At 36.0% G+C, this 23,781-nt stretch overlaps 5 protein-coding genes across 7 annotated transcripts in view; 4 read left to right on the forward strand and 1 right to left on the reverse strand.

Annotated features, from left to right (window-relative positions):
• Nucleotides 1-500: 500 nt before the first annotated feature.
• Nucleotides 501-23,781, forward strand: part of LOC119073866 (GTP-binding protein RAD) — an 81,798-nt gene continuing 58,517 nt past the window's right edge. Inside the window, exon 1 of one of the 2 annotated variants that reach the window (XM_037179734.1) lies at nucleotides 501-631. The gene's annotated coding sequence lies outside the window, so the exon portion shown is untranslated. Of the gene's footprint in view, nucleotides 666-23,781 lie in introns of both variants that reach the window. The other variant, XM_037179735.1, reaches the window with a different exon arrangement.
• On the reverse strand, nucleotides 7,857-9,889 carry LOC119073849. The gene is made up of 5 exons (XM_037179691.1): nucleotides 9,766-9,889; nucleotides 9,164-9,705; nucleotides 8,274-9,098; nucleotides 8,065-8,219; nucleotides 7,857-8,009 (listed from the first exon to the last, which is right to left on the reverse strand). The coding sequence occupies exons 1-5, from the start codon at nucleotides 9,779-9,781 to the stop codon at nucleotides 7,940-7,942; spliced, it is 1,608 nt and encodes a 535-aa protein (XP_037035586.1). The 5' UTR covers nucleotides 9,782-9,889; the 3' UTR covers nucleotides 7,857-7,939.
• On the forward strand, nucleotides 10,153-12,358 carry LOC119073857. Of its 2 annotated transcripts, XM_037179720.1 has the most exons (4): nucleotides 10,153-10,696; nucleotides 10,762-11,409; nucleotides 11,473-11,611; nucleotides 11,721-12,358. In XM_037179720.1, the coding sequence occupies exons 1-4, from the start codon at nucleotides 10,196-10,198 to the stop codon at nucleotides 11,867-11,869; spliced, it is 1,437 nt and encodes a 478-aa protein (XP_037035615.1). In that variant the 5' UTR covers nucleotides 10,153-10,195; the 3' UTR covers nucleotides 11,870-12,358. The 2 variants fall into 2 exon arrangements, with proteins under 2 accessions (XP_037035615.1, XP_037035616.1); XM_037179721.1 differs by having other exon boundaries at nucleotides 11,473-12,358.
• LOC119073834 lies at nucleotides 14,936-18,188 on the forward strand. The gene is made up of 3 exons (XM_037179645.1): nucleotides 14,936-17,215; nucleotides 17,282-17,503; nucleotides 17,714-18,188. The coding sequence occupies exons 1-3, from the start codon at nucleotides 15,409-15,411 to the stop codon at nucleotides 18,154-18,156; spliced, it is 2,472 nt and encodes an 823-aa protein (XP_037035540.1). The 5' UTR covers nucleotides 14,936-15,408; the 3' UTR covers nucleotides 18,157-18,188.
• LOC119073210 (catalase-like) lies at nucleotides 21,665-23,553 on the forward strand. The gene is made up of 4 exons (XM_037178521.1): nucleotides 21,665-21,703; nucleotides 21,765-22,014; nucleotides 22,156-22,543; nucleotides 22,602-23,553. Exons 1-4 carry the CDS (start codon nucleotides 21,665-21,667, stop codon nucleotides 23,506-23,508), a joined length of 1,584 nt encoding a protein of 527 aa, XP_037034416.1. The 3' UTR covers nucleotides 23,509-23,553.

Consider the following 23,781-nt stretch of genomic DNA (forward strand, 5'->3'; position numbering starts at 1 on the left):
GGAAATGCGTTAAATTTTTATTTTTATTTTTATAGAGAGTGTCGTGTAAATTGGTATACATAGGTGTATAGGATACAACTTAACTATTTTGGGTGTGCCGCAGCGCTACATGAAGCCCTACAAAACATGGTAAAATTAATGGAAAATTGGAAATATCTAAAAAAAAACGTCTTCGACAACTACTACTGGAATAAAGACCTATTCAATAAGTATTTCATTTTTTTAAAAGAATTTCGGTCGTACGTGCGACTTTACTAGTTACTGTTTATTTATAAAAATCAAGAAATTGAATGCATTTCCCGCGCCACCCAGAAAAATGTATAAAATTTGAGCAGAAAGAGCATGTATGGAGAAAATGTGAAAAAAGAGAATTTAAGAGAGTAGAAAGCTTCATCGCCTATTTTCCTTTTGGCTGCATTTTCCGATGTTCTCTGTTGATATAGTAGTATGTGTAAAGGAAAATCTTCACACAAATAGTACAACAATATCCACAGAGTGTTTAGTAGTTAGTTTGGTTCAGTTTAGTGCAACATCGTACATACCGGCAAACAAGACGTGTTGTTTGAATCTTGTTCTCGTTCGTTTCGTTCGCGGGTTTTTTTTTCGCTGTTACAATCGAAATATAAGAAAAGTAATAATTAAATAAAAGAATCGTATGGTGGAATGTGAGCTGATGAAAAGAAATATTTTTAAAACATTTTGAACACGAATTTTTTGTTGTTGTTGTATATTCTCAGCAGTCAAGTTGATTTGTTGATCTCATTTGAATTTATGAAATTGTCATTTTCGTGTGAATTTAAAAAAGTTTTTCTTCCATCCAGGATGTGAATATTTATTTAAGAAAAAGAAATTGTTGTATGAGTATGACCCAAATTAACTTTGTTTTGTGACGAAAAAAATACGTTCAACAGAAGACGTGATTTAAGTGATTTTCTTACTACAAAAATCATTGCATCATTTCAGTATAATCTACATATATTTACGTTCACTTCTATTTACATACTTAACACGATCGGTGAATAAAATATTGCTCATCGGCTAAAACGTTTCTAAGTGTATATTCCAATCTGTATGCTGTTAGTCTAAAACATATTTCGCATTTTACTCCAACCATCACAATGTATGTTTTCCCTCGAAATATGACAATAAAAATCCATTTCCCACTTCCAATTTGAAAATTATTCTTTTCGCATTATTAGAGCAATGTCAAAAGTGATATTTGAATAATAAAAAATGTTAGAAATGGAAGTGTGAGAATTCAATCTCTGAGGCAGTACTTACGGATATTACTAATACGCCAAGCTACGTTCATAACAAAAAAAAATGACTTTACTTCGCATAAACGTGAATAAAAAAAATCTAAATTTAGATTTTCATTAAAAAGATCTTGTTCTTGTTGTTTTGAAAATATTTTAAACGAATCGACTCGATAGTCTATTTTGGTTTTCTTTTTATAGTTAAATGTGCCAACGTCTCGTCTGGTACATCAACTGAATTAAATATTTAAAGAGAAAAAAATTGTTTTCTTCTTCCATTCTCGTCAAATGTAAACATAAAATTTTAGAAAAAGGTCCACACCACATCGAAACTCTAGACGTAATACGGGTTGGATAAGCCTATCCTATCACATGTTCAAAAAAATAGGCATTGGAACGTGCCTAACATCACTCATCTGTCAATCATATCTAAAATGGGTAGCACCTCATAGATGTGTATCTTTGATTCGGTCGAATGGTTTGAGTCCGTTTAGCCCGTACACATATATATGTGAAAAATAATGAACGTTGAATGAGTTGTACAAAACAGCTCCACTACTTGAACGAACAATGAACACCACACATTTCCTCAACAGGAGTGTACCGATATCATACCGTTTGGAAATATATAAAAATGTTCAGCTATTCAGCACTAATTGCTGAGATATAATCTAATCACATACCCTCATCAAAATCAATAAGAGTCTTTGGAAATAGAACACCTTTGATTTCCCCAAAAGGGCATAGCTCTTTTTGTTATACTGGATCGTTTCCTCGATATTTTTTTTCGTACTGCCAACATACTCACATGTATGTACAATGTACATTATGCCGTTGTTGTTATATTCATTTCCATCATAATTTTGTGGGTTAAGTAAACATGTGACAATTTCGATGAAATTATCGTTTCATATCTGATGGTTTTGAGTATTATCGTTTTAACCTTATAGAAACAGCAAACGTTTTACCTTTTATCGTTAAGATCTGTTACTCCTTTTGTTTATAATATATTCCATACCAGAAAATCTATTACTTCATTTGTTCCAACAAACATTTCACTGTAAATTAAAGGCCACATTAACCGTAGATAAATATAGATGTGCAAATTGTCAACCCGAGGCGAAGCCGAGATTGGCTACACATCGTATGCGCAAATTTCCAGTTTAATCACAAGTTAGCAACAAGATTTTATGAACCGAAGCAAATTTACACTTCCATCAATTGAATATTTACGCACGCGAAATGAATGCAATGCAGTACATAAATGAATTTAAAAAATATTTTAATCGGCTAACAGTTTCCAATTAATAAACAATTAAATGAACAATGCAACAACAATGTACAATGAAACTTCATAATACTCAAATTTTCATTCATTGAAACAAAACTGAACTTTTTCAAAATTATTTTCAAACATTTAAGCTTTTCCCATGTTTTTTTTGCACTCATACGTTGAATGGTTTGTTGTCCCCACAATCGTGGATAATTTTCATTCCGCCAAGTGCTCTAATAATGCCAAAGCTATGAGCTAAATCAACTTAAATGTTTAAAAAAAAATGTTTGTTTTCGAAAAAAAAAACTGTTCAGTCGTGCGTTTCAATGCAAAATACCTCCAGCAATGAATGTGAATTTGAGTAAATAGCAACGATGTTATTGAGCTGTTTTTGGTTGACGTTATTGTTTACTGAATTGTTTATTAATTAGAAGCCATTAGCGGCTTCAAATCATTTTGAAATCCATTTCGTATAAGGAGGCAGATATTTTTAAATTTCGTTGACAAAGGATTTTCAATTCTTTGATCGTCCTATCCAAGGATTTTTTACTGATTGTAGATGGATTTTCAAAGGATTCTTTTAAATTTTCAAGTATTTTCTTCTTTTGGTTTGATTCTATTGAGCCTTTCAAGGCATTTTCTATGATTTTGCGATTTTTTTTATACATTACAGGATTTTCTTTCGTTAAATTTTACGAAGTGACTAATCGCACGCGCGTGTGATTAGTCTATTGAAGGCTATTAGCACGCGCGTGCGATTAGCATCAACCAAAATTTTAAGGGATTTTCTTTTGACTGACACAGGATTCTCTGCAAATTTTTGCACCTCGATTGTCTTTTTCATATATTTCGTTCCAAAAATTCAATTTAAAATCAACGAGCATGGGCGTCGTTGGTTTTATAGTATAACTAGTGCAAAGACTAAAAACATCGAAAAGTTCATATATTTTCCAAATTACATTGAATACTTGAACAACATTGCAAAAATGTTGCTCCATTTAGCTATGTCAACGTCTCCACTTCATCCACTCATTTCATGACTATTTATATTCTCGAGAAACCCCGAACCATAAAGTATACACTCAGAATAGTTTCTTTTCAGAAAATATGGTCTAATAGTTGTGTATGTGATATGGTTGACAACAGTTTTTCATATACATGTGTATACCTTCTAGGTATAAGTAGTATGATAATAGCCAATGGAACAGTTCGTTTCAGGTGGTTCTTATTCACATTCAAAAACAAAAGCTTTATTAACAGTAAAATGTGCCAACATGATATAGGAGTGGTCTTTTACTGTTTGTTGCACTGTTATTTCTATACAATTGAAGCCATTGTTTCTATTTTATTCGAGGATTTGATATTTTCACATTTATCAATACAATGCTCACTCGGAGTTAATGAAAAGCTCTCAGAATGAAAAATTAATTTTTTGTCATTTAAACTATATTTTTGAGTATAGCATTATTGGTTGACACAGTTCTTTTCAACTAACAAAAAAAAATGCCTAATGTACATGGGTGATAACTTCATGCAGCGATGCAGTGGCGGCAATGACGTTAGCGAAAAAATTGTGGTCTGATACAGTAATCAAGGGGCCTTTCGTAGAATTTCAACGGAAGTTTTAATGATGACGAAGACATTTCGTTTTGCAATGCCATTTTCAAGAGTACCTGACGACGACGTACCGTGATGTGTTGCTTGCATGAGTGAAAATAATCCAATGTGTCATACGGACGGGATATAGTACAACAATGTGTAAGTCAAAAAGTTTTAATTCCAAAAAATACTGGCACATCTTTTATGGAACGGACAGCTGGCCAACGACAAAATAAAATCTACAAAACAAATATGCATAAACTAAACTCGGATTTGTATTTCATATTCCCAGCCCGATCCACTTAATCACCGCACGTTTGTAAAATGTTTTAAATATTTGCCCGACCGAATTTCAAATTTTGCTGTCTTACTCACTCCACCCAAGAATGCGGACCATTTTGCCTATATTCAAAATATGAAATTTTTTTCGTCGTTGACACGTAATTATGATTGAAAGCGAACACTTTGTCAAGTTTTAAGTTTCATCTAGAAAAAATTTCTTCGGAATGATAAATAGGCAGATGTGTTAGGCTCACATGTTTTCTGTCAAATATATCCGTAAATCATATTCATTAATTGGTTAAATTTATGGTAGGCATGGACAGTGCGATTAGCAAAAAAACAACTGTTACGTGTGAGTGTGTATTAACCGGTGTGTGTGGGACGTTGTATCATATATAATGTTGCTGACTAAATACCCACTGTTGCTTTTCCGATGAAAATTTATTTAATTTTAATTGCACCGTGAAATCATGTATTATTTTCATCTTCATGGATCCACGTATTTCAACTTCATCGGCGTATACACTTTTTGGTTGAGAAAAAATCTCCATTGTTATTTTCGGATTTTCCGTTTTATTGGTTTTATTGCGAGAACTCGTGCCAGACTTGCGTGGTTACAAAAAAACAAAACAAAACTTCTTCGCATTTTTAATATTCCTATTCTCTGTAAGACGTCTTCAAAATGTAACCCATTCTGTCAACATTCTCTTCCGCTTTGTTTTGATAATTTCATCATCAAGGATGACAAATGTTACGTTTTATCTGCACAATCTGAAAATGTCAAACTCTTTTTTTTTATCATGCAAATGCAAAGGAAAAATTTATGGATTTATTCATGGCGAATAAAATATTGATCCTCAACTTATCTGTTGATAGCAGATAGTGAAAGTTTGTTGAAAGAAAAAAAAAACTAAAACGAATCTAGATTCGCTTTACAATGATTGATGACGAATGGAAGTCATACGAAAATTCTAGCACTGCTCCCCTTGGGTTTTTTACATTTCATCGGATGGAACCAAATGGATTACAGACACTTTAACTATATGAACTTGAGACACAGACCAATTTATTACTCAGACTATCACAGTCAATCTCCCTTTCTTTTGTAACATTATTTCTTATGAAAAGTTTCAGTCAGATTTTATTTTCTATAAATCGAGTTGCTGTAATTTTCCCAGGTCATCCAAATACCTCCACTAAATCGACGATACACACTCTTAAATGTATGTTATATATGTGAAACTAAATTAAATCCAGCAATGTTCTAATAGGATACATAATGTTGCATTGTGGTAATTCTTCGAAATCAATTCAAATTAACGAGAAACACTCTGAACCAATTAATTATAATACGATTGAATCTCCCCAGAAATCCCATCACCTGGCATCTCTCAATATTTTCATTTAAAGTGCGTTCCTCGGGATGTGCACACTTCAGGGATTCTTGTGTACTCAATTTTACGATTGAGTATTATCTATTCTAATATGGCATTACAAATTCTATTACGATCATAAATAATCTAATCATTCGCTTATTGTGAATTTAGTGAGCTTAGGGTGGATTGATTTACTATTACTAGACCTTGCTAAGAAATAGTAGGTTACATTAGATGATGTGAAAGTAATCCGTTTTTTTTTTAAGTAACAATTTGTGTTAACAGCAAACTCACAAGTGTGTTTTTGAGCAAAAAGCTTCGATAACTGCCTCCTACACTTGTCGAAAAACAGTTACCGAAGCAAGCTGCTCAAATGCACACAAGTGGGTTTACGAGTATCACAAAATTGTTTCCGGAGTAATAAAATACGTAGAGGCATCCAATGTATTCGGTTTTGCTACCTGTCTCATGGAAACGTTGATTTCCACATAGGAAAATGGAAAAAATGAACCGAAAATAGTCCACTCGTATATAATCATTTTGGCAGGGGTAAATTGCCACGTAATGGTCAACTTTCGCATGGGTAGGTGGTAAAAATCTTTTTCGCAACAAGTGACGAAAAGTAGGACTATTCGTTGCCTTTATTGCGAAAAACGTTGTATACAACCCGATGATAAATGTTTTTTTTAGGCACACGATGTGTATTGTCACACTCGGCCTACTATTGAGGGATTTTTTTGAAAGTGGACCAGGCTCCGTCGGAGCTATTTTTTTGCGACGGTTTGTTCATATGCCCAGATAGCCCTTGGTCCCAATAGTCCAAAACCGCAGTCGTTTAATTTTCATGTTTGCGTCTTGGCTGGTGGTGAAGGTGCAAAAGTCGAAAAAGGGTGTTTTTTATACGTGATTTACTGCCGCTGCAGACGATGGACACACATGTGTGGCGGCTCGTTGGATAGGTACTGTCCAGGAGACCCGGGGCAAAGACAGATATCAAATGTGTACTCAAGCACTATTCAAAAATAACAAAAAGTATGTATCAGTCAAAGGCCGGAAATTTTGATGAGCTTTATTAGGTGATATTTTGTACCTGGTGACTGTTGTTGTACAGATCAGTGGTTGCCCCTGATAGAGGCTTAACCCAGCTCTACAATTATACCTCAATTGCCATAGAAGTGAAAGGTTTCAGGATACTTTTTTGGGTATAAAGCAAATGTCTTCCTTCACTTGAAAGCAAAATATTGATTTTCGAAAAATACACGAATTATGCTGCATCCAATGATCTAACCATAAACATTCTCCAGGTGCGAGAATGATCACCTTTTGAAGTTCATCAAAATTTACGGCCTTTGACTGACACAATATTTTTGTTATTTTCGAACAATGGCACAGAACATGTAAGATATCTATGCTTGCCCCGGTTCTCCTGGACAGTACCTATCCAACGAGCCGCCACACATGTGTGTCCATTGTCTGTAGCGGCAGTAAATCACGTATAAAAACACCCTTTTTTCGACTTTTGCACCTTCACCACCAGCCAAGACGCAAATATGAAAATTAAACGACAGCGGTTTTGGCGAGGGGCTATTCACTCGAAAAATTGTGAGACATCGCAAGAGTTTTCTTGAGATGTGCAAGGATATCAGACATCTTAAGATGCTGATGATGTGTCTAAGATGTTTGAGATGTGTATTGATGTCACGTATATGATGTGTAGTGAGTATCTGAAATCATTATCTGAATATGAGATATTGAAAATGTAAATCACATTTCCAAGATGTTCCGTGCGTTCTAGTACACGCAAGACGTTTAATTTTCACTCAGAGAAGTTTCAGTCCAGTCTATCTCACAAACACCCTTTGGAATGCATTTCATTGCTAACGAAAACAATGTGTGGGATATCGCATAGGATGTCTAGTGAGTATCTCATTATGTGAGATGTCGTTGATGTGATATGCTTCATGATAAGGTTGAGATGTTTGGAAAGTATCTGATGTTAAGATATCGGTAGGGATGTCGGTGATATGGCTAAATATGTTACTGGGAATCTACGATGTTAAATGATTTTGATTAAATTGCACTGCGAGGGGTGTTTTTATTTTCAAACGATCAACCTGATACATTTGGGAACTATGCGGAAAATGGTCGTTTATCTAAAAATATTTTTTCCAATTTTCCTCACGCTTCTTCAAATCGGTTTTATTGACGGTCTTGCTCGTAGCACTGAAAAGAATTTGGAACGAAATTGGTGTTGAAGCGAAAAACTTTTTAATCTTACAATTGACGTCGTATTGGTAAACGACTTGACGTTGTGATTGGTGTCGTTTCTGAACGTTTGTCGGAATACTTTTTAGGTAAATCATTTGCCTCTTCTTGTTTTTGTACACTAGAATCCGAATCCGTGTCCGAATAGGCGACAATGTTTTTTGAATGCTGGGAAAAAACGTTAATTTGAATCAAGTTCAGATATCAGATAATTATCCTTACAAAAGGACCTTCTACAGGACCTTCTACGTCATCATCGGAAAGGCTTATCACTTCCATTTCATCACTATCGGTCGGTTTACTGCCAGTTATTATTTCATCAATTGGATCGTCAATCTTTATGTTTTTATTCGCATCACTCGCTACAATTGGATTGGTTTTGAAGGCACAGGCTGCAATTACACTTGATGTCTTAGCAATCGCACTTGTCGCCTCCACCATTTCAATTGTATAGCATTGATTACCATTCGTCGCAGTTAAATCGGTTTTCATGGTAGCGACTTGAATTGTACCGGATGCCTTAACACCACGCTTAACACTCGTTTCAATCGCACTGGAACTACTGGGATTCTGTTCAGTCGCTTTACGTGGTTCATTACTCGTGTTTATCAAGCCCAACGGTTTGTCCGTTTTATTAAAACCGATTTCAATTACATCGGATAGCAGATCCGTTTGAGTCTCACCGGTCGTATTCTCAATTTCAATTGTGTAGCGTTGCTTATCATTTGTTGCAGTGTTGACCGCAGCTACTGGAATTTCATCTGTGGTAACTTCCCTAGTTCCTTCTTCCGAATCGCTGGATGTTTTGGGATGAACCAAACTAAGATGACGATCAAAGTTTGAGGAATTCCACTTCATATTTGATACCCAGAATACGTTGACTTTCTTGGAGCAATAAGGGCAAAACGAGGAGGCAGTAAACTTAAACGAAATCTCTGATTTAGTGGAACCTTGAGTGGAATTCTCTGAATTTTGTTGTTCTGACTGTTTGATTTCGACCGACACCAACTGGTTGTTTTGAATCTTCTTTTCTATGTCCGCGCGATTCTTAAAATGTTTCAAGACTTAGATTTAAGGTACGATGAAAGATAAATAAATAGAAAGGGACTCACAATGTTATATAACTTCTTCGTGAGCGATTTTAAGGTTGTGACCAACTTCTTGCACAAAATTTGCCTGTGTTTTTCAATGTCTTTTTCCATTTCAGATGGAATTTCTTGAGCAGAACGCATGTCACTGTTGCTATGAACATATTTCATTTTCTTCTGTCTACCATTTGCCACTTGCGCCTTTTGAGTTTTCGTTGGTTTCTTTTTATTTGCAACAGTAAACGAATCAGGACCGTTATCTTCTGCGTATTTCTTAACAAACACGACGATTGCCTTTAGAAATTTTAAATGGCCACGGCTAAATTCAAAATCGTCGGTATTTTTGGTTGATCCTTCTAGTACGTCTGTTTCGCCCGATGCTTCAAAGTACTTGCTTACATTTCCATTTTTAACTTCATTAACAAAATGTTGGATGTCATCATCGTCGATAGTGGCAATCGATAAGCCATTATCATACCCGCAACTTTTCAAAATGTATTTGAAATAAGGCGGAACTGGAGTCTTCAATTTTTCCTCGACGAAGGTCCATATTTCGTCAAACATTTCTGTGTTGATTGGAGATGAAATGAACAATTGAGAGCTCTTTCAGTAGTGCCGTTTCTTACCGTCAGTCTCCTTCATTGCATGGGCTGGGAAAATATAACAGTTAAAATAAATATTGAATCAAGCCCCTGATCAAGCCTCAAAGAGTTGCGATAACCGTTTTGTTATATTTAAAATTAGGCAGGGTTTGCTTGGTCTTTTTCAAATCAAGTCAATTCAAGTTATTATGGTAATTCTTTCAATCTCTTCACATTTTACCTTCTAACATATTGGTTTTACAATTTTCCCTTTTTAATCTTCATTTTTTACCTCTATCTCTTGTTTTATCTTCTTTTGATAATTCTACTTAATTTTTAAGCCAATACGTTCTCAAATGCATCTTGTTTGTGATAGAGCCGTATAAAACAAAGCAGTTCAAGACATCTTTCAAATGAAGTTTCAAAAAGAAAGTTGATTTAAACCTCTCTGATATTCTCAACACAAGGTACTGTCATGGCAATGCAAATCGATAAGAAAACTTCAGAGAAGTTTGATGAAATCTGGGCATACATTGAAAGTGAACTCAAAACGCCTGTCCCAACCTATTTTAAATATATTTTGAGCTATTGCGGTTTCAATAATGCAGTTTCAATCGCCTCAATAGACGACGACGATATTTCACATTTTGTCAAGGAGGTCCGAAAGGGAAACGTAAGCAAATATTTCAGACCGCTTATCGGAGACAGAGATGTGCTGGAAGGATCAACACAAACTGTTGAAAATTTTGAATTTACTCGTGGCCATCTGAAGTATCTCAAGCATATTGTCATGTTTCTCAAAGAAAACTGTAAAACAACGTCAAAGTCCAAGCCGAAAACAAATAGTAAACAGTCAGAGTGGAAAGCCGAATTGAGTCTATCTGAAATGGAAAAAGACATTGAAAAACACAGGCAAATTTTGTGCAAGAAGTTGGTCACAACCTTAAAATCGCTCACGAAGAAGTTATATAACATTGTGAGTCCCTTTCTATTTATTTCTCTTTCATCGTACCTTAAATCTAAGTCTTGAAACATTTTAAGAATCGCACGGACATAGAAAAGAAGATTCAAAACAACCAGTTGGTGTCGGTCGAAATCAAACAGTCCGAACAACTACATTCAGAGAATTCCACTCAAGGTTTCACTAAAGAGCTTTCGTTTAAGTTTACTGCCTCCTCGTTTTGCCCATACTGTTCCAAGAAAGTCAACGTGTTCTGGATATCAAATATGAAGTGGAATTCCTCAAACTTTGATCGTCATCTTAGTTTGGTTCATCCCAAAACATACAGCGATTCGGAAGAAGATGCTAGGGAAGTTACCACATATGAAATTCCAGTCGCTGCGGTCAACACTGCAACAAATACGACCGGCGTCACTCCACCGGACGTGCTATCCGGTGCAACTGCTAACGAAATGGACAAGCCGTTAAGCTTGATAAATGAGAGTGACGAGCCACTTGATACGGCTGAAAAGAATGCAAAAAGAACCGATGCGATCGAAATGTATGGCCAACTAATAAGCATGATGCAAATGGATAACATGCGAAGCGATGTGACCGAAAAGAAACTAATTGCGACTAGTACGGCCAAAGCGATTGGCAAGGGAAACGACGCAGTTGATGCGAATGTTCAAATTAATGCTCCATTCGAGATGAAATCCGGCGGAGGAAATGTTGAGCGTATTTCCTCAGTGAGTAACATCTCTTGCAACAAAATAAAAATTAAATGATTTTGTTACGGGTTACATTTCCAGTGTCCAATCAATATTGTTGGCTATTCGGATTCTGAGGATTCTTTTGATGACGCATCTAAAGAGATGTGTGATCAATGTGAATCGCTTTCGATTATTTCTTCTGTAATTAAACCGGAAATGTTGACATGCAGAGTTGAAGGTAGCGGCAAAGCATTTTTTGTTATGAAATCAGATCAATGATTGTCAGTTTTTCCTACTTTCGGTGAATTCATGAGCGTAAATTTTCTTTCTGCTTTCTCGTTGACTAGATACAAAGCCAAAGTCAGGAGACTTTGTTATATTCTCATCAGAAAATAGAGCAACCGAGAAGTGGCCTGAAGATACCCCTGTATTTCAGAATTTTTTGGGTCAAGTTGTCCAAGGTATAACATTTCTTTTCAGCATAGAGATGACTTAACTGAGTTAAATTACGAAATTGTTTCTTTTTAAAATTGAAATCACTGGATTCGTAATTGCTTACACGCAAGTTAAACAAGTTATTATTTTAGAGAATACTGTGGACTGTACGCAAATTCAAATTTTCACAAAAAAACGATACTCTGAGTATGTCTTCGACAAGACTGAAGACGTAAAAGCCGTCCCATGTAGCATGATTTTGAAAATTTTACAGGCTCCCTCACGAGACCGGCGTGGAAAATATGTTTTTAAAGATAAATCGATATTGGGATATAAATTGAACTGAGCCAATGCACTCCAAAGCTTCTTGGAGTGTGTTGACTGAGATAATATGAATTTTGAATATGTTCAAACAGAATTGGAAAAATTAAAAATTTGAAGTTAAAGAAAATAGATGTTTGTGGGAAAATAAAACTTTAGCATTTCATTCGCCGGGTCAAACTTTACGTTATTTGGCCTATGTGCTGTAAACATTAAAACATTAGTTTAGCAATTGATTAGATGGCGGTGAAACTGAATGTCTTCTATTATCGAATTCAGCCGCAAATCAAACACAACTTTGTCCTACTGCTACTGAACACTCTACATCGATCAAGCTATGGGTACATTCACTTTAAGTGGCATTTACTAACTTTAATAACTTATTCGTACCTTCGCAGTATCAAAATTTGATGAAATCTGGTATTTTATCGAGGAAAAATTGAACAGCCCCGTTCCTCCCTACGTAAAAAATATTCTGAAATACTGTGGCTACGATAATGGCATCTCAATGTCTCAAATTCAAGACGGAGACTTTCAACACTTTGTTGAAGAAGTCAGAAATGGTAATGTCTGTGATTATTTCAAGCCATTGATTGGGGAGAAAAATGTGCTGGAAGGTTCAATAAAAACCGCCGAAAATTTTGAGTTTAGCCGTGGTCATATAAAATTTATAAAGGTAATCGCAGCATTTTTAAAGAAACATGGAGAAGAGAATGGATGGGATAGTTTTGCGAGAAATCACACAGGAGTGAAAAGGCCAATCCATGAAAATATACACATTTCCAACAAAAGACAAAAAGGAGACTCCACTAACGAAAATCTTCAACCTTTCTCGGAACTGAAGGCAATGTTGCTGAGTCAAATAATTCACAGTGTATTGACGAATGCAAACCAAATTTACATTGAGGTTCGTATTTGAGATTTTCCACAACGCAGGTGAGAAAATAGTAATTTTCTTCTCCCCTCCGCTAAAACTTCGGAAGCATTTGTTGTGAAAAACGTTGCGTTTAACTCCGGAAGAAAAGTTGGAAACTGCATTTTCTCGGGTGACAAACAACACCCGCGAAATGCAATTTCAAACTTTTCTTTGAACAAATAACTACTTTCGGATAGCTTCAATAGGTTTTGAATGTCAGGAGACCAACAATTACACTTTAAAATGTGTTCAAATGACAAAACTCTCGGAAGCTCTTAGAAGCGACCAACTACGATAAGGTGTTCTGGCATAACAGAAATTGAAGAATCGTTTATTTTACTCATCGACAACCTTCGTTGTCTTATTCAAAAATTTTGGATTCATTTTCTCTAGAGATTTCTCTAGAGAATATGAAAACCGATTCTTATCTCCTGTGATAAAGATAAAAACCTTAATTATTCAAGTCTGCAAGAGCTATAGCTCTCGCAAACTTGATGCAAAAATTGTAGTATCAAAATAAATTGTTGGTGGCCACCTCTTGTTAGAGCAGGTGTATGAAATGCACACGAAAAAGTTTAGTGAGTTACAACAAAAATGTAACAAAAAGTTGTATGTTTAGGGAAGCGAATGTTTTTTCATCTCTGGGGGCCAAAATCGACGCCAATTTTGGAAATTTTCTCTCGATTTTTTCCCTCTGCATGAATTTTTTTTTGTGTACTTAGTTTGGACGATATTTTTAAGCTATTTTCGCTTGTGGCACTCAGTCCGTTTGGGCTACAACTCGCGAAAATAGCTTAAATACATCGTCCAAACTAAGTACACAAACAACTAATGTGTGGTAGTTTTGATGTAGAACGATTTTTTGAGAACGTTTACAACGTTTCTAAGCAGAATACGTCTTTTACGTTGAAACTATCCTGAAAACATTCTTCAGACTTTTTGAAATAAAAAAATACACTTAGAAGACAGTCAGACGATCTTATGGTTGTAAAAGTTCTGGTAAAACTGATCATTATCAACGACACTTCTGTAAAATATACTGCGCATGCAGATGATGTTATGCATTAGGGGAATATATTGTATCACAGATTCAATGTTTAAGGTTTGATGATACATAAATTTTCACAACCGATAGCGGTAAACACAACAAATTAATATGTTAGAATACATCAGGGCTTTGACACATAAACAACACATAAAAAACCGGATGTCACTTTTGATTATCGCTTTACGATCTTTCAAAATGCAGTGCTGCAAGCAATTTGCAAGGCGTAGTTCACTTGATGATTCTGAACATTTTTGTATTTCATATATAATTTTTTTTTTGAACATTCTTTTCCATAAAGCTTTGTAGTGTCGACAGCTACGTATATCTAGGACATAAGCTGAAGTTAGGTCTGGACAACCAAACTGCAGAAATAAGACGTAGGATTGGTCTTGCATGGGCAGCGTTCGGAAAACTCAGACTAATTTTCAAAAGCAAAATGAATAATAGTCTGAAACGCAAAGTTTTCGACACTTGTGTCCTTCCAGTGCTCACTTATGGAGCGGAAACGTTAACTTTAACGAAAGCATCCGAAGAAAAATTGAGAGTGACACAAAGAGCCATGGAACGGAGTATGCTTGGAATAACACTCAGAGACAGAATGACGAATCAATGGATTCGACAACAAACCAGGGTCGTTGATGTCATGGAAAGAATAGCATCTCTGAAATGGAGCTGGGCGGGACATATTGCAAGAAGGACAGACGAACGTTGGACCAAAAAGATCATGAACTGGCGACCATATAAAAGACGAGCTATAGGTAGACCACCAGAGAGATGGACAAACGGAATTAAGAATATTGCAGGTACAAACTGGCAGCAAATGGCAATGGATCGTACGAAATGGAAAGAAGTTGGAGAGGCCTACATCCAGCAGTGGATAGAAACAGGCTGAAAAAGAAGAAGAAGAAGAAGAAGATATATAATTTGAACTGAGCGTATATTTTAATTGTTTCTCACTTTCAAATGAATAATTGATTTTCAGAATTTAATGTTGATTAATACGAAATTGTCGGATGATAATTTCGTCCATGTGGAAGTCAATCAAAAAAGTAGTGGTTCAGTTCAATACAAGGCGACTATGATTTGTCCATTTTGTTCAAATTATGAATTATGCGCATCGACGGCTGAGCAACAACGGTTAATTTGGGATACAACACAACTGGATGGACATTTTAAGATCCATCAAAATAATCCTAACTTCGAAATCAACGAAGATAATTGTTAATCTAAAATTATTACGATCAAAATTCATAAGTGAACAGACATTTCATTCACAGATGAAGTTGGAGTTGGTAATTCAGGCGCTTTTACTGGGATGTTGAAGAACTTGATTGATTCTGCTGAAAGGAATTGTTCGAGAAAAAAACACGGCTATCGCCATGATAATACAACTAAGAAGTTTGCGGCATTTATCAAGATGATATCTGGATTGTTAGCGTATGAAACATTGCACGCAAATTTTCCATTGTCTCTTCCATCCGTGTCCACTGTGAATCGATATATATCTGACAATGGACCAGACATTATCGAAGGAAAATTAAGGACAGATGAACTGTTGTATTTTTTAGAAAGCAGAAATTTGCCGCTGGTAGTTTCTCTGTCTGAGGATGCTACACGAATAACTGCGAAAATTTCTTACGATCCAAATACAAACCAATTAGTCGGATTTGCACCACCTCTAGATGAAAATGGAATGCCAATAACATTTTCCTTTGCTGCAACCAACGCTACGGTGATACAAAAACACTTTAACAACTCGTCCAATTTTATGTCGTCAACAGTTTACGTTCAAATGGCTCAACCAATGGCAGAAAACATTTCTCCATTTTGTCTGATGGTTTTTCTCACCGATAGCACGTTTACAAGTGCTAATGTATATAGGCGATGGAAATATCAGGCTGAACAGCTGAAGCAAAAAGCAATCAGAATTGAAAATATCGCTACAGATGGCGATCCTAGACCACTGAAAGCAATGAAATGTTTAAGCAGAATTGGAAATGCCAATCGGTTATTTTTGGATAGCGAATGGTTTAGTTGTGGAGGAAGCGTAGAGACAACGTTCACTCAAGATACAATACATATCGTTACCAAGGCTCGAAACCGGTTGTTGACATATTCAAGAATTTTCCCGATTGGATCAAAAATTATATCGCAAAGTCACCTAAAGTATCTTATCGATCATGTGTCCAAAGATAAGCATTTGATGGTTCGTTCCGACATTGAACCGAAAGATAGACAAAACTTTTTGTCGGCTGAAAAAATATGTTCTGACAAAGTCATACAATGTTTGATAAAGTACGTTCCTGGAAGCGAGGGAACTGTCCTTTATTTGAAAGCAGTGAACAGAGCGTTGAATGCATACATGAACGTCGAAATAACGTCTACCGAACGAATATATATGATGTGGTGTTCAGTTTTCTTTTTCCGAGCCTGGAGATCGTGGATACTCAATTCTGCGAAAAGCAAAACGACCGGACCGAAGCTGAAAGCCTATTACAATTTGAAAGACAACTTTATAAGCTCTAACTGTTATACTTGCATCGAAATAAATGCGCACGCCTTGGTCAAGAAATTAATGGTTGACAATTCTGAAGAAACACCATCGAGCCATTGTTTCATTCCTGATTTGTATAGCAGCCAACCATGCGAAGCAACATTCAGACAAGTACGTTCATTCACGTCCACTTACTCAACCATTGTCAATTGTAGCATGCTAGAAATCATTCATCGTATAAAAAAAGTACAACTTCAGAACGACATAATCAACGAATCGAAAGGTGAAATTCAATTTCCGAGATTCGAGAAAAAGGAGACGAAAGCATCAAACCGTTCGGAATGCTACCGAATTGTTAGATTAGGTCGCCAAGAAATCATCGCAATAATTGAGAAATCGAAGGCTACAGTCACTTCTGAATTGAACAACTTGCAAATTGGTACATCGAAGCTTGATTTCCATTGCCAAATTACACCAGTGACTGAAGCAGATCTATTTGATATGAAAAAATCGAATGACGAATTGGACAGCGATTCAGATGAAAGCGAATCAAATTTTTTATTGGAATTCGATGAGGGTGATAGTGAACCAGAAGAAGAAATTAGGGAAGACATTGAAACTCTATCCGGTAAATTTTTTATTTATAACAGCAAAATGGTGTGTATTTACATATTAAAATGGTCGTTCATACCAGGAATTACGGGCGAACTGCTGCTTAGGGACTATGAACATGTTCGGTCGACAAGCGATGTACGATTAAATGAAGGAAGCCCTTTTGCCATAGTTCTTGACAATAGCGGAAAGGAAAAAGTTGTACGTAAGTCGTCAATATGCTGGTTGCTATCGAAAGAGAAGTTCAAACTCAGCTGTGATCGCTTGCAACGGGTACAAGAAAAGGAGTATGGAAGATCTACAGGTGACATTCTAAATTTATATTGAAAAAAATGATTTGCACACAAAGTCAGGGATTGCCCATAAATCCCGTCCTCTAGCAAAAGGGGGGTACAGCGAAAGTGAGACATGCGTGTTTGTATAGGAAAGGAGGAGAGGGATATGCACAAAGTGAGGACGGGAGTTATAAACGGTACATCAATACTAATGTTATAATTGTTTGTGTGATGTTTAGGAGGTACAATTGTACCTAGCTGTGATGACTACAGTGTAAATGAGGAACTATCCGTCGGAGAATGGTGCGTTTTCTATGGTAAACGTGAGATGGGTGACATTGAAGAAGATCATGGCCGGTGTGATGCGGAGGACGACGAAGAAGATGAGGTCGAATTGATTGGATTAGTCGTAGGTTTCGCATACACTGAAGGGAAAACATTTAAAGATCGAGAGTACAGCAAAGTATCTGCTTCAGTGAAACGTAACAGTGGTCGGAGTGTTGGTATGTTGTGTGATTCTTACACTTTTAATACCAGAGGTGAATTATGCTGTGTTGCTGGGACTAAGCATAAATATATTTCTATCGAAAAATACATTGCAACGATCAAAGAGCCGACGTTTGAAAACAAATCTATGACTCTTTCAGAAACAGTGCTTTCCAAACTTTGTAATATTGTGTAATTGAAGAAATTCGTTAGAAAATTACAGCTTTGAAAACGTTTTTTTTGTTTTTATCATGATTGGATTTCCTTCTAAGATTCTCATATGTTTCCTTCTTACAACATCTTTTGTTATCATTTGATGTCTTAGAGATGTAAGATATGATTACCAATCTTCTACTATCTTTTGACGTCAAAGGATGTTTCAAAGATGTTGTAAGATCTTTTGTTATCATTTGATGTATTAGAGATGTTACAAGATATGATTACCAATCTTCTACTATCTTTTGATGTCAATGGATGTTTCAGAGATGTTGTTAGATCTTTTCTTATCATTTGATATCTCAGAGATGTTACAAGATATGATTACCAATCTTCTACTATCTTTTGATGTCAATGGATGTTTCAGAGATGTTGTTAGATCTTTTCTTATCATTTGATATCTCAGAGGTGTTACAAGATATGATTACTTATCTTCTACTATCTTTTGATGTCAATGGATGTTTCAGAGATGTTGTAAGATCTTTTGTTATCATTTGATATCTCAGAGATGTTACAAGATATGATTACATATCTTCTACTATCTTTTGATGTCAATGGATGTTTCAGAGATGTTGTAAGATCTGTTCCGGTTCAAATTTCGCAAGTGGAAGAATAAAACATCTTTTGTTATCATTTGAAATCTTAGAGATGTTACAAGATATGATTACATCTTCTATTATCTTTTGATGTCACGAAGAAGACGAAAAGATGGTGAGTAGCCCCCTGGGTTTTGGACTATTGGGGCCAAGGGCTATCTGGGCATATGAACAAACCGCCGCGAAAAAATAGCTCCGACGGAGCCTGGTCCACTTTCAAAAAAATCCCTCATTCTAAATTCAGGAGGGTCCCCTGATTCAATGTTAAAAAGTGTTTAATAAAATCAATTAATCGTTTATGATGACAATAAATTCCTATATTTATCCTAGCATTACGTACCTCCAGCTCTCTCTTAGAAATATTTCCCATATTGTAGTACTAATGCAAAAGTTCACACTCTACTTGTACCTCCAGCATAAAGTTTTTTTTTATATCTACCTCTATAGATCACTAAAATGACCGCTGGCGTGACGATCGACGGTTCGGTTTTGTGTGCAAACTAATGACAACCAACTTTGCTTCTATGGGAATTCCCCGTATTTAGTTCATTTGCATTCATGTCAAAGAATTGGACGCACTCACTTATTCATTACTATGTGAAATTGTGAAGTTGGTTTCGATTAGTTTGCACACTTTTTCCCCACCATTCCTCACGTTTCCCGTCATCAGTTTCACCAAACGAAGAGATCTATCAGCCGAAGTTGAAATTTTGAGATTATCTTCAAAATGTACAAACTTCCCATTTTGAAAAGAATCTCAACATTTCGACTGTTTCGAATATATTTTTATCCAGACTTGACTTCTTAAAAGATGTGACACGGTATTTAAACGCACTCTGAAAAATGCAGAAAATATTTGTCGCAGTTACGCTATAAATTAAGTGAGAAATTTCACATCGACCCACTGTAAAGCTATAAATATTTCCTCGTTTGTGAACTACCTGTGTGATAGTCGACGAGCCATAGCTGGAATATTCACTCCGATGAAAAGTATTCCACATTGCTGATCGGTATGTATTCAAATAAAATATGGCACGAAAACTATTTCGAAATAAAATTTTTGATTTGTTTAACAAAACACACAGCCAATCTAAATATTTTATTATTACGAACATTCCATTGAATTTATTATAGCATAGTTCAAACAGTGCAATCAAATATACGTACAGTAGAACTTTAAATTCAGTATTACCTCGATACGGGTTTACTGCGTATCTTTTAATGGATTTAAAGAATTCAAGGAATTCAGATTTCCAGATACGGCAAACGGATTGAGTAATAATCATTATATCTGTCACTCTCATTAAAGTAACATCTTGTGCGAGGTCTTGTGTTTCATACAAAATCTTTTACTTCGTTTGTTGGACCATACATTTGGTATTACATAGGAAGGCTCCAGGCAGAGATAACCTTTTGGTTTTGTCGTCACCATTGGTTGTCAATATGACATTGGTTTTTCCCAGAAAGATGCCGACTTTGGCTTTACCCATGGCCAAATTAAATGTAAGAAATCAGTTTTGGTTGCAGCTACGCAATCAAATGGTAAGATTATCCTCTCATTTCATGCATAGTAACCCACAAACTTTTTCATGTAGGACAATTGCCCCATCGCCCACATATATTCCTCACTGATGCAGGGACTTTTACCAATATTTTGCTAAATTTTCATACATTTTCCAAAAGAAAACTTACTTTTTATGTGTAGTAAACGAAGTCTGTCGTAGATAGTACATACTTTTTGCATTCAATAATTCGTTTGTATTATTTGCTTATGCACGCGTTTTCTCCCCCTAAGGAATAAAAAATTTCTGCAAATTCCATTGCGGTTACAAAGTACTGTACAATATTGTACATGGTGAATTAAGGCAACCTATACACGTTTGCAGTCGTACTTTCTCGAAGAACTGAAAGTTATAATTGAAGTCGGAATCTGTTCGTCTTATTCTCTTTGTACAATAAATTTTCAAACCATTTTTAATGCCAAGTCATTTTGAAAAGGACTTAAACTCATTTGAATTTTAATAAATTATGCAAAACTTTTCTGAATAACAATATAATCAAAATGAAGTATTACGTACAGACAGAATCATCGCAACAGAAATTCACTGAACAGAACACTTGATTGTCATATCAATTATTGTTTGCTGTGTATGAAACCAAACTGTAACGATAGGTATATATACTTTGTGACAACTAAAATATACCATAAAGCTCGTGTATAATATAACACACATATTTTGACCGATATTTTCGGTAACATACCGAAATTCGTTGTTTATTTTTCGCCGACCCTCTATAATAGAGCTGAGTTATTTTCGCATATATTTCGATGAATATAGAAGGCATACTGAAAAAGTAATACAGTAAAGGGAACACACTTTAAAATTCGATAGCAAAATGCTTAGCTTTAAAAATACAACCAGGAAAACTTTATGTTTACTAACATTTTATCCGCAAAATAATTTGCTTAAAGGTTTATGATCTTCACCCGCGCGCGCGAATAGCTGTTTCACATTGAAGTTTCCTAGGGAGTCCCTAGTAGGGACGGACAACGAGTTCCATTTCCAATGTCTCACTATTCCATTCCAAATCGTTATCAGTGGATTTGTGAAAACGTCAAGTACAAGGACTTGCGTCACACATGTCACTCTTAATGCTCGCTGGAGATCGAATTCACGTGTAATAAGCCGTGGTCTGCGTCACTTCCGATCTGTGCATTTACTGCCTTGAATAATAATTTCTGTAATTTGACAAGTCAAATTTAAGAGATAAATATTCATTCGAATGGATGTGCATTATACGGTAGCATCGGTAATTTTAAACTGAATGTATAATTCCCTAATTTTGTGGCTATATAAGGAGGTGTATGTTTTCTCATGATCTTAAAATAAAATGAATTTGCTAATTTCAATTGTGCTGCTTCTTGTACAGGTACAAATTTACGGTTGTTTTTCTACAGTGAACTTAAAAGTGAATTCTGAAATTCGTTTAGGTGCTTTCTTGTACTGCGGTGGGTAACGGTTCTGCGACACTAAATCAACTTCCCAATTACGCCGCGCAGAATGATTTCGACCCATATGCATTTGTGCAGACCGATGATGGATTCGTTTTTCCTTCTGTATCAGAAACGTTAGCCGTCAATAATCAGTATGGTCTTTTGCAAGATCATTTCCTATTGCTAAAATTGCAACAACTGAACAGAGAAAGAATACCCGCAAGGGTGGTACATGGAAAGGGTGCAGGTGTGTTAAAGGCTGCAACCGATCAGTTGCTCAAATAAATCCGTCCTATGATGGAAAAATGTAAATAATTATTTACATTTCTGTCGAACCATTATCATTTTGTGTGTGCCAAGGAAAAACGTTTGATCGTGTGTTTTACAGGTGCCACAGGCTATTTCATTGTCACAAACGATATATCCAAATACACCAGAGCCGATTTCCTGCAACTTGGCAGGAAAACAAAGATAGCGGTTCGTTTTTCGGGAGCTAACACAGAGGCTGGAACTCCGGATACATTGTTAGATGCTACCGGATTTGCCATTAAATTTTACACAAGGGATGGAATCCATGATTTGCTTGCTTTTAACACAGATGTATTTCTGTCAAGAGATCCAATGAAATTTGCTGATGGTGTACATGCGCGCGCGCGCAATCCTCAGACGCATTGCCTTGACGCTAATGCTTTGTTCGACTTCCTTGTGCAAGGCCTTGAGTCGACATATTTTACGTTACAGTTTTTCTCGGATGCAATGTTTCCCAAATCGTATAGGTATACTACTGTACTACCCATGCAAGTGAGGTTATTTATCTTATGAAACTCAATTTAGGTTTATCGATGGACACGCAATTAATATATTCAAGTTAGTCGATGCAAAGGGTGGTTACGTTTACGCAAGATTTCATTGGTTCTCAGATATTGTGGACAAACCATTCTTTAAAACATTAGAGGATGCTGCACTGATTTCTGGTCAGAATCCGGACTACTTAATTCAGGAACTTTTTGATAGTATTGCTAGCGGTGAATGGCCCAGTTGGACATTCAAAATACAAGTAATGACTGAAAAGGAGGCTAAGAAATATAAAGGAGACCCATTCGATATAACAAAGGCTTGGTTGGATGTTCCGATGATAACTGTCGGTAACTTTGTCTTAGACAGAAATCCAGACAATTATTTCGCTGAAGTGGAACAAATTGCATTTTGTCCGGGGCACATGGTACCGGGAATCGAGCCAGGACCCGATCGTTTACTTCAAGCAAGAATGTTTGCATATTCAGACGCTCACAACTACAGACTGGGAGTTAATAACGCACAGATTCCAATTAACCGTTGTCCATTCGAAGCACGTGTCTTGAACAGAGACGGTTTCATGAACGTTGGTCCAAATGGTGGAAATTCTCCGAACTATTATCCGAACAGTTTCCATGGATTAACGTCTAACAATCAAAATTACTATAAACAGGCACCATTCCAAATATGTGGCACTGCAGATCGTGTCAAAGATTTCGAGGAAGACTTCTTTTCGCAATCAAAATTATTTATAGAAAATTTGGAAGCCAATGATCCTGAACAGCTTCAGAGACTTCTAGCTAGATTTGCAGCTTTTCTTTCTCTAGCTACGGGACGGTTACAGCAAGAAATAATAAGAAACATGGGCTACGGAGTATCTAAGAGTTTCGGCAGGCAGCTTGAGAAGGCTTTGAATGCTATCACAAATTCTACATCGACATCTTAGTTGTGTTACAATGGTATCATGAATAAAAACGGATCGAAAAACAAACCTTATTTTCATTGACTTGTTGTCACATCCCGAGCTTTTTTATGATTTTCGGTTAAGAATAAGATCTCCATATGTCACAAATGGATGTGGCTTAGTTGCAGCCAAAGCTGCAGTGAGTGCGTTAAGAACTCAGATTCTAGTAGCTAGAAGAACTTTTCTGTTCGCTAGATTGGTTTTGTAGTCTATTCGCTGTGAAGATTCATCTAAAATTTCAATAAAACCTAAATA

This window comes from Bradysia coprophila, unplaced genomic scaffold (genome assembly GCF_014529535.1).
Source record: "Bradysia coprophila strain Holo2 unplaced genomic scaffold, BU_Bcop_v1 contig_138, whole genome shotgun sequence".
Lineage (NCBI taxonomy): Eukaryota > Metazoa > Arthropoda > Insecta > Diptera > Sciaridae > Bradysia > Bradysia coprophila.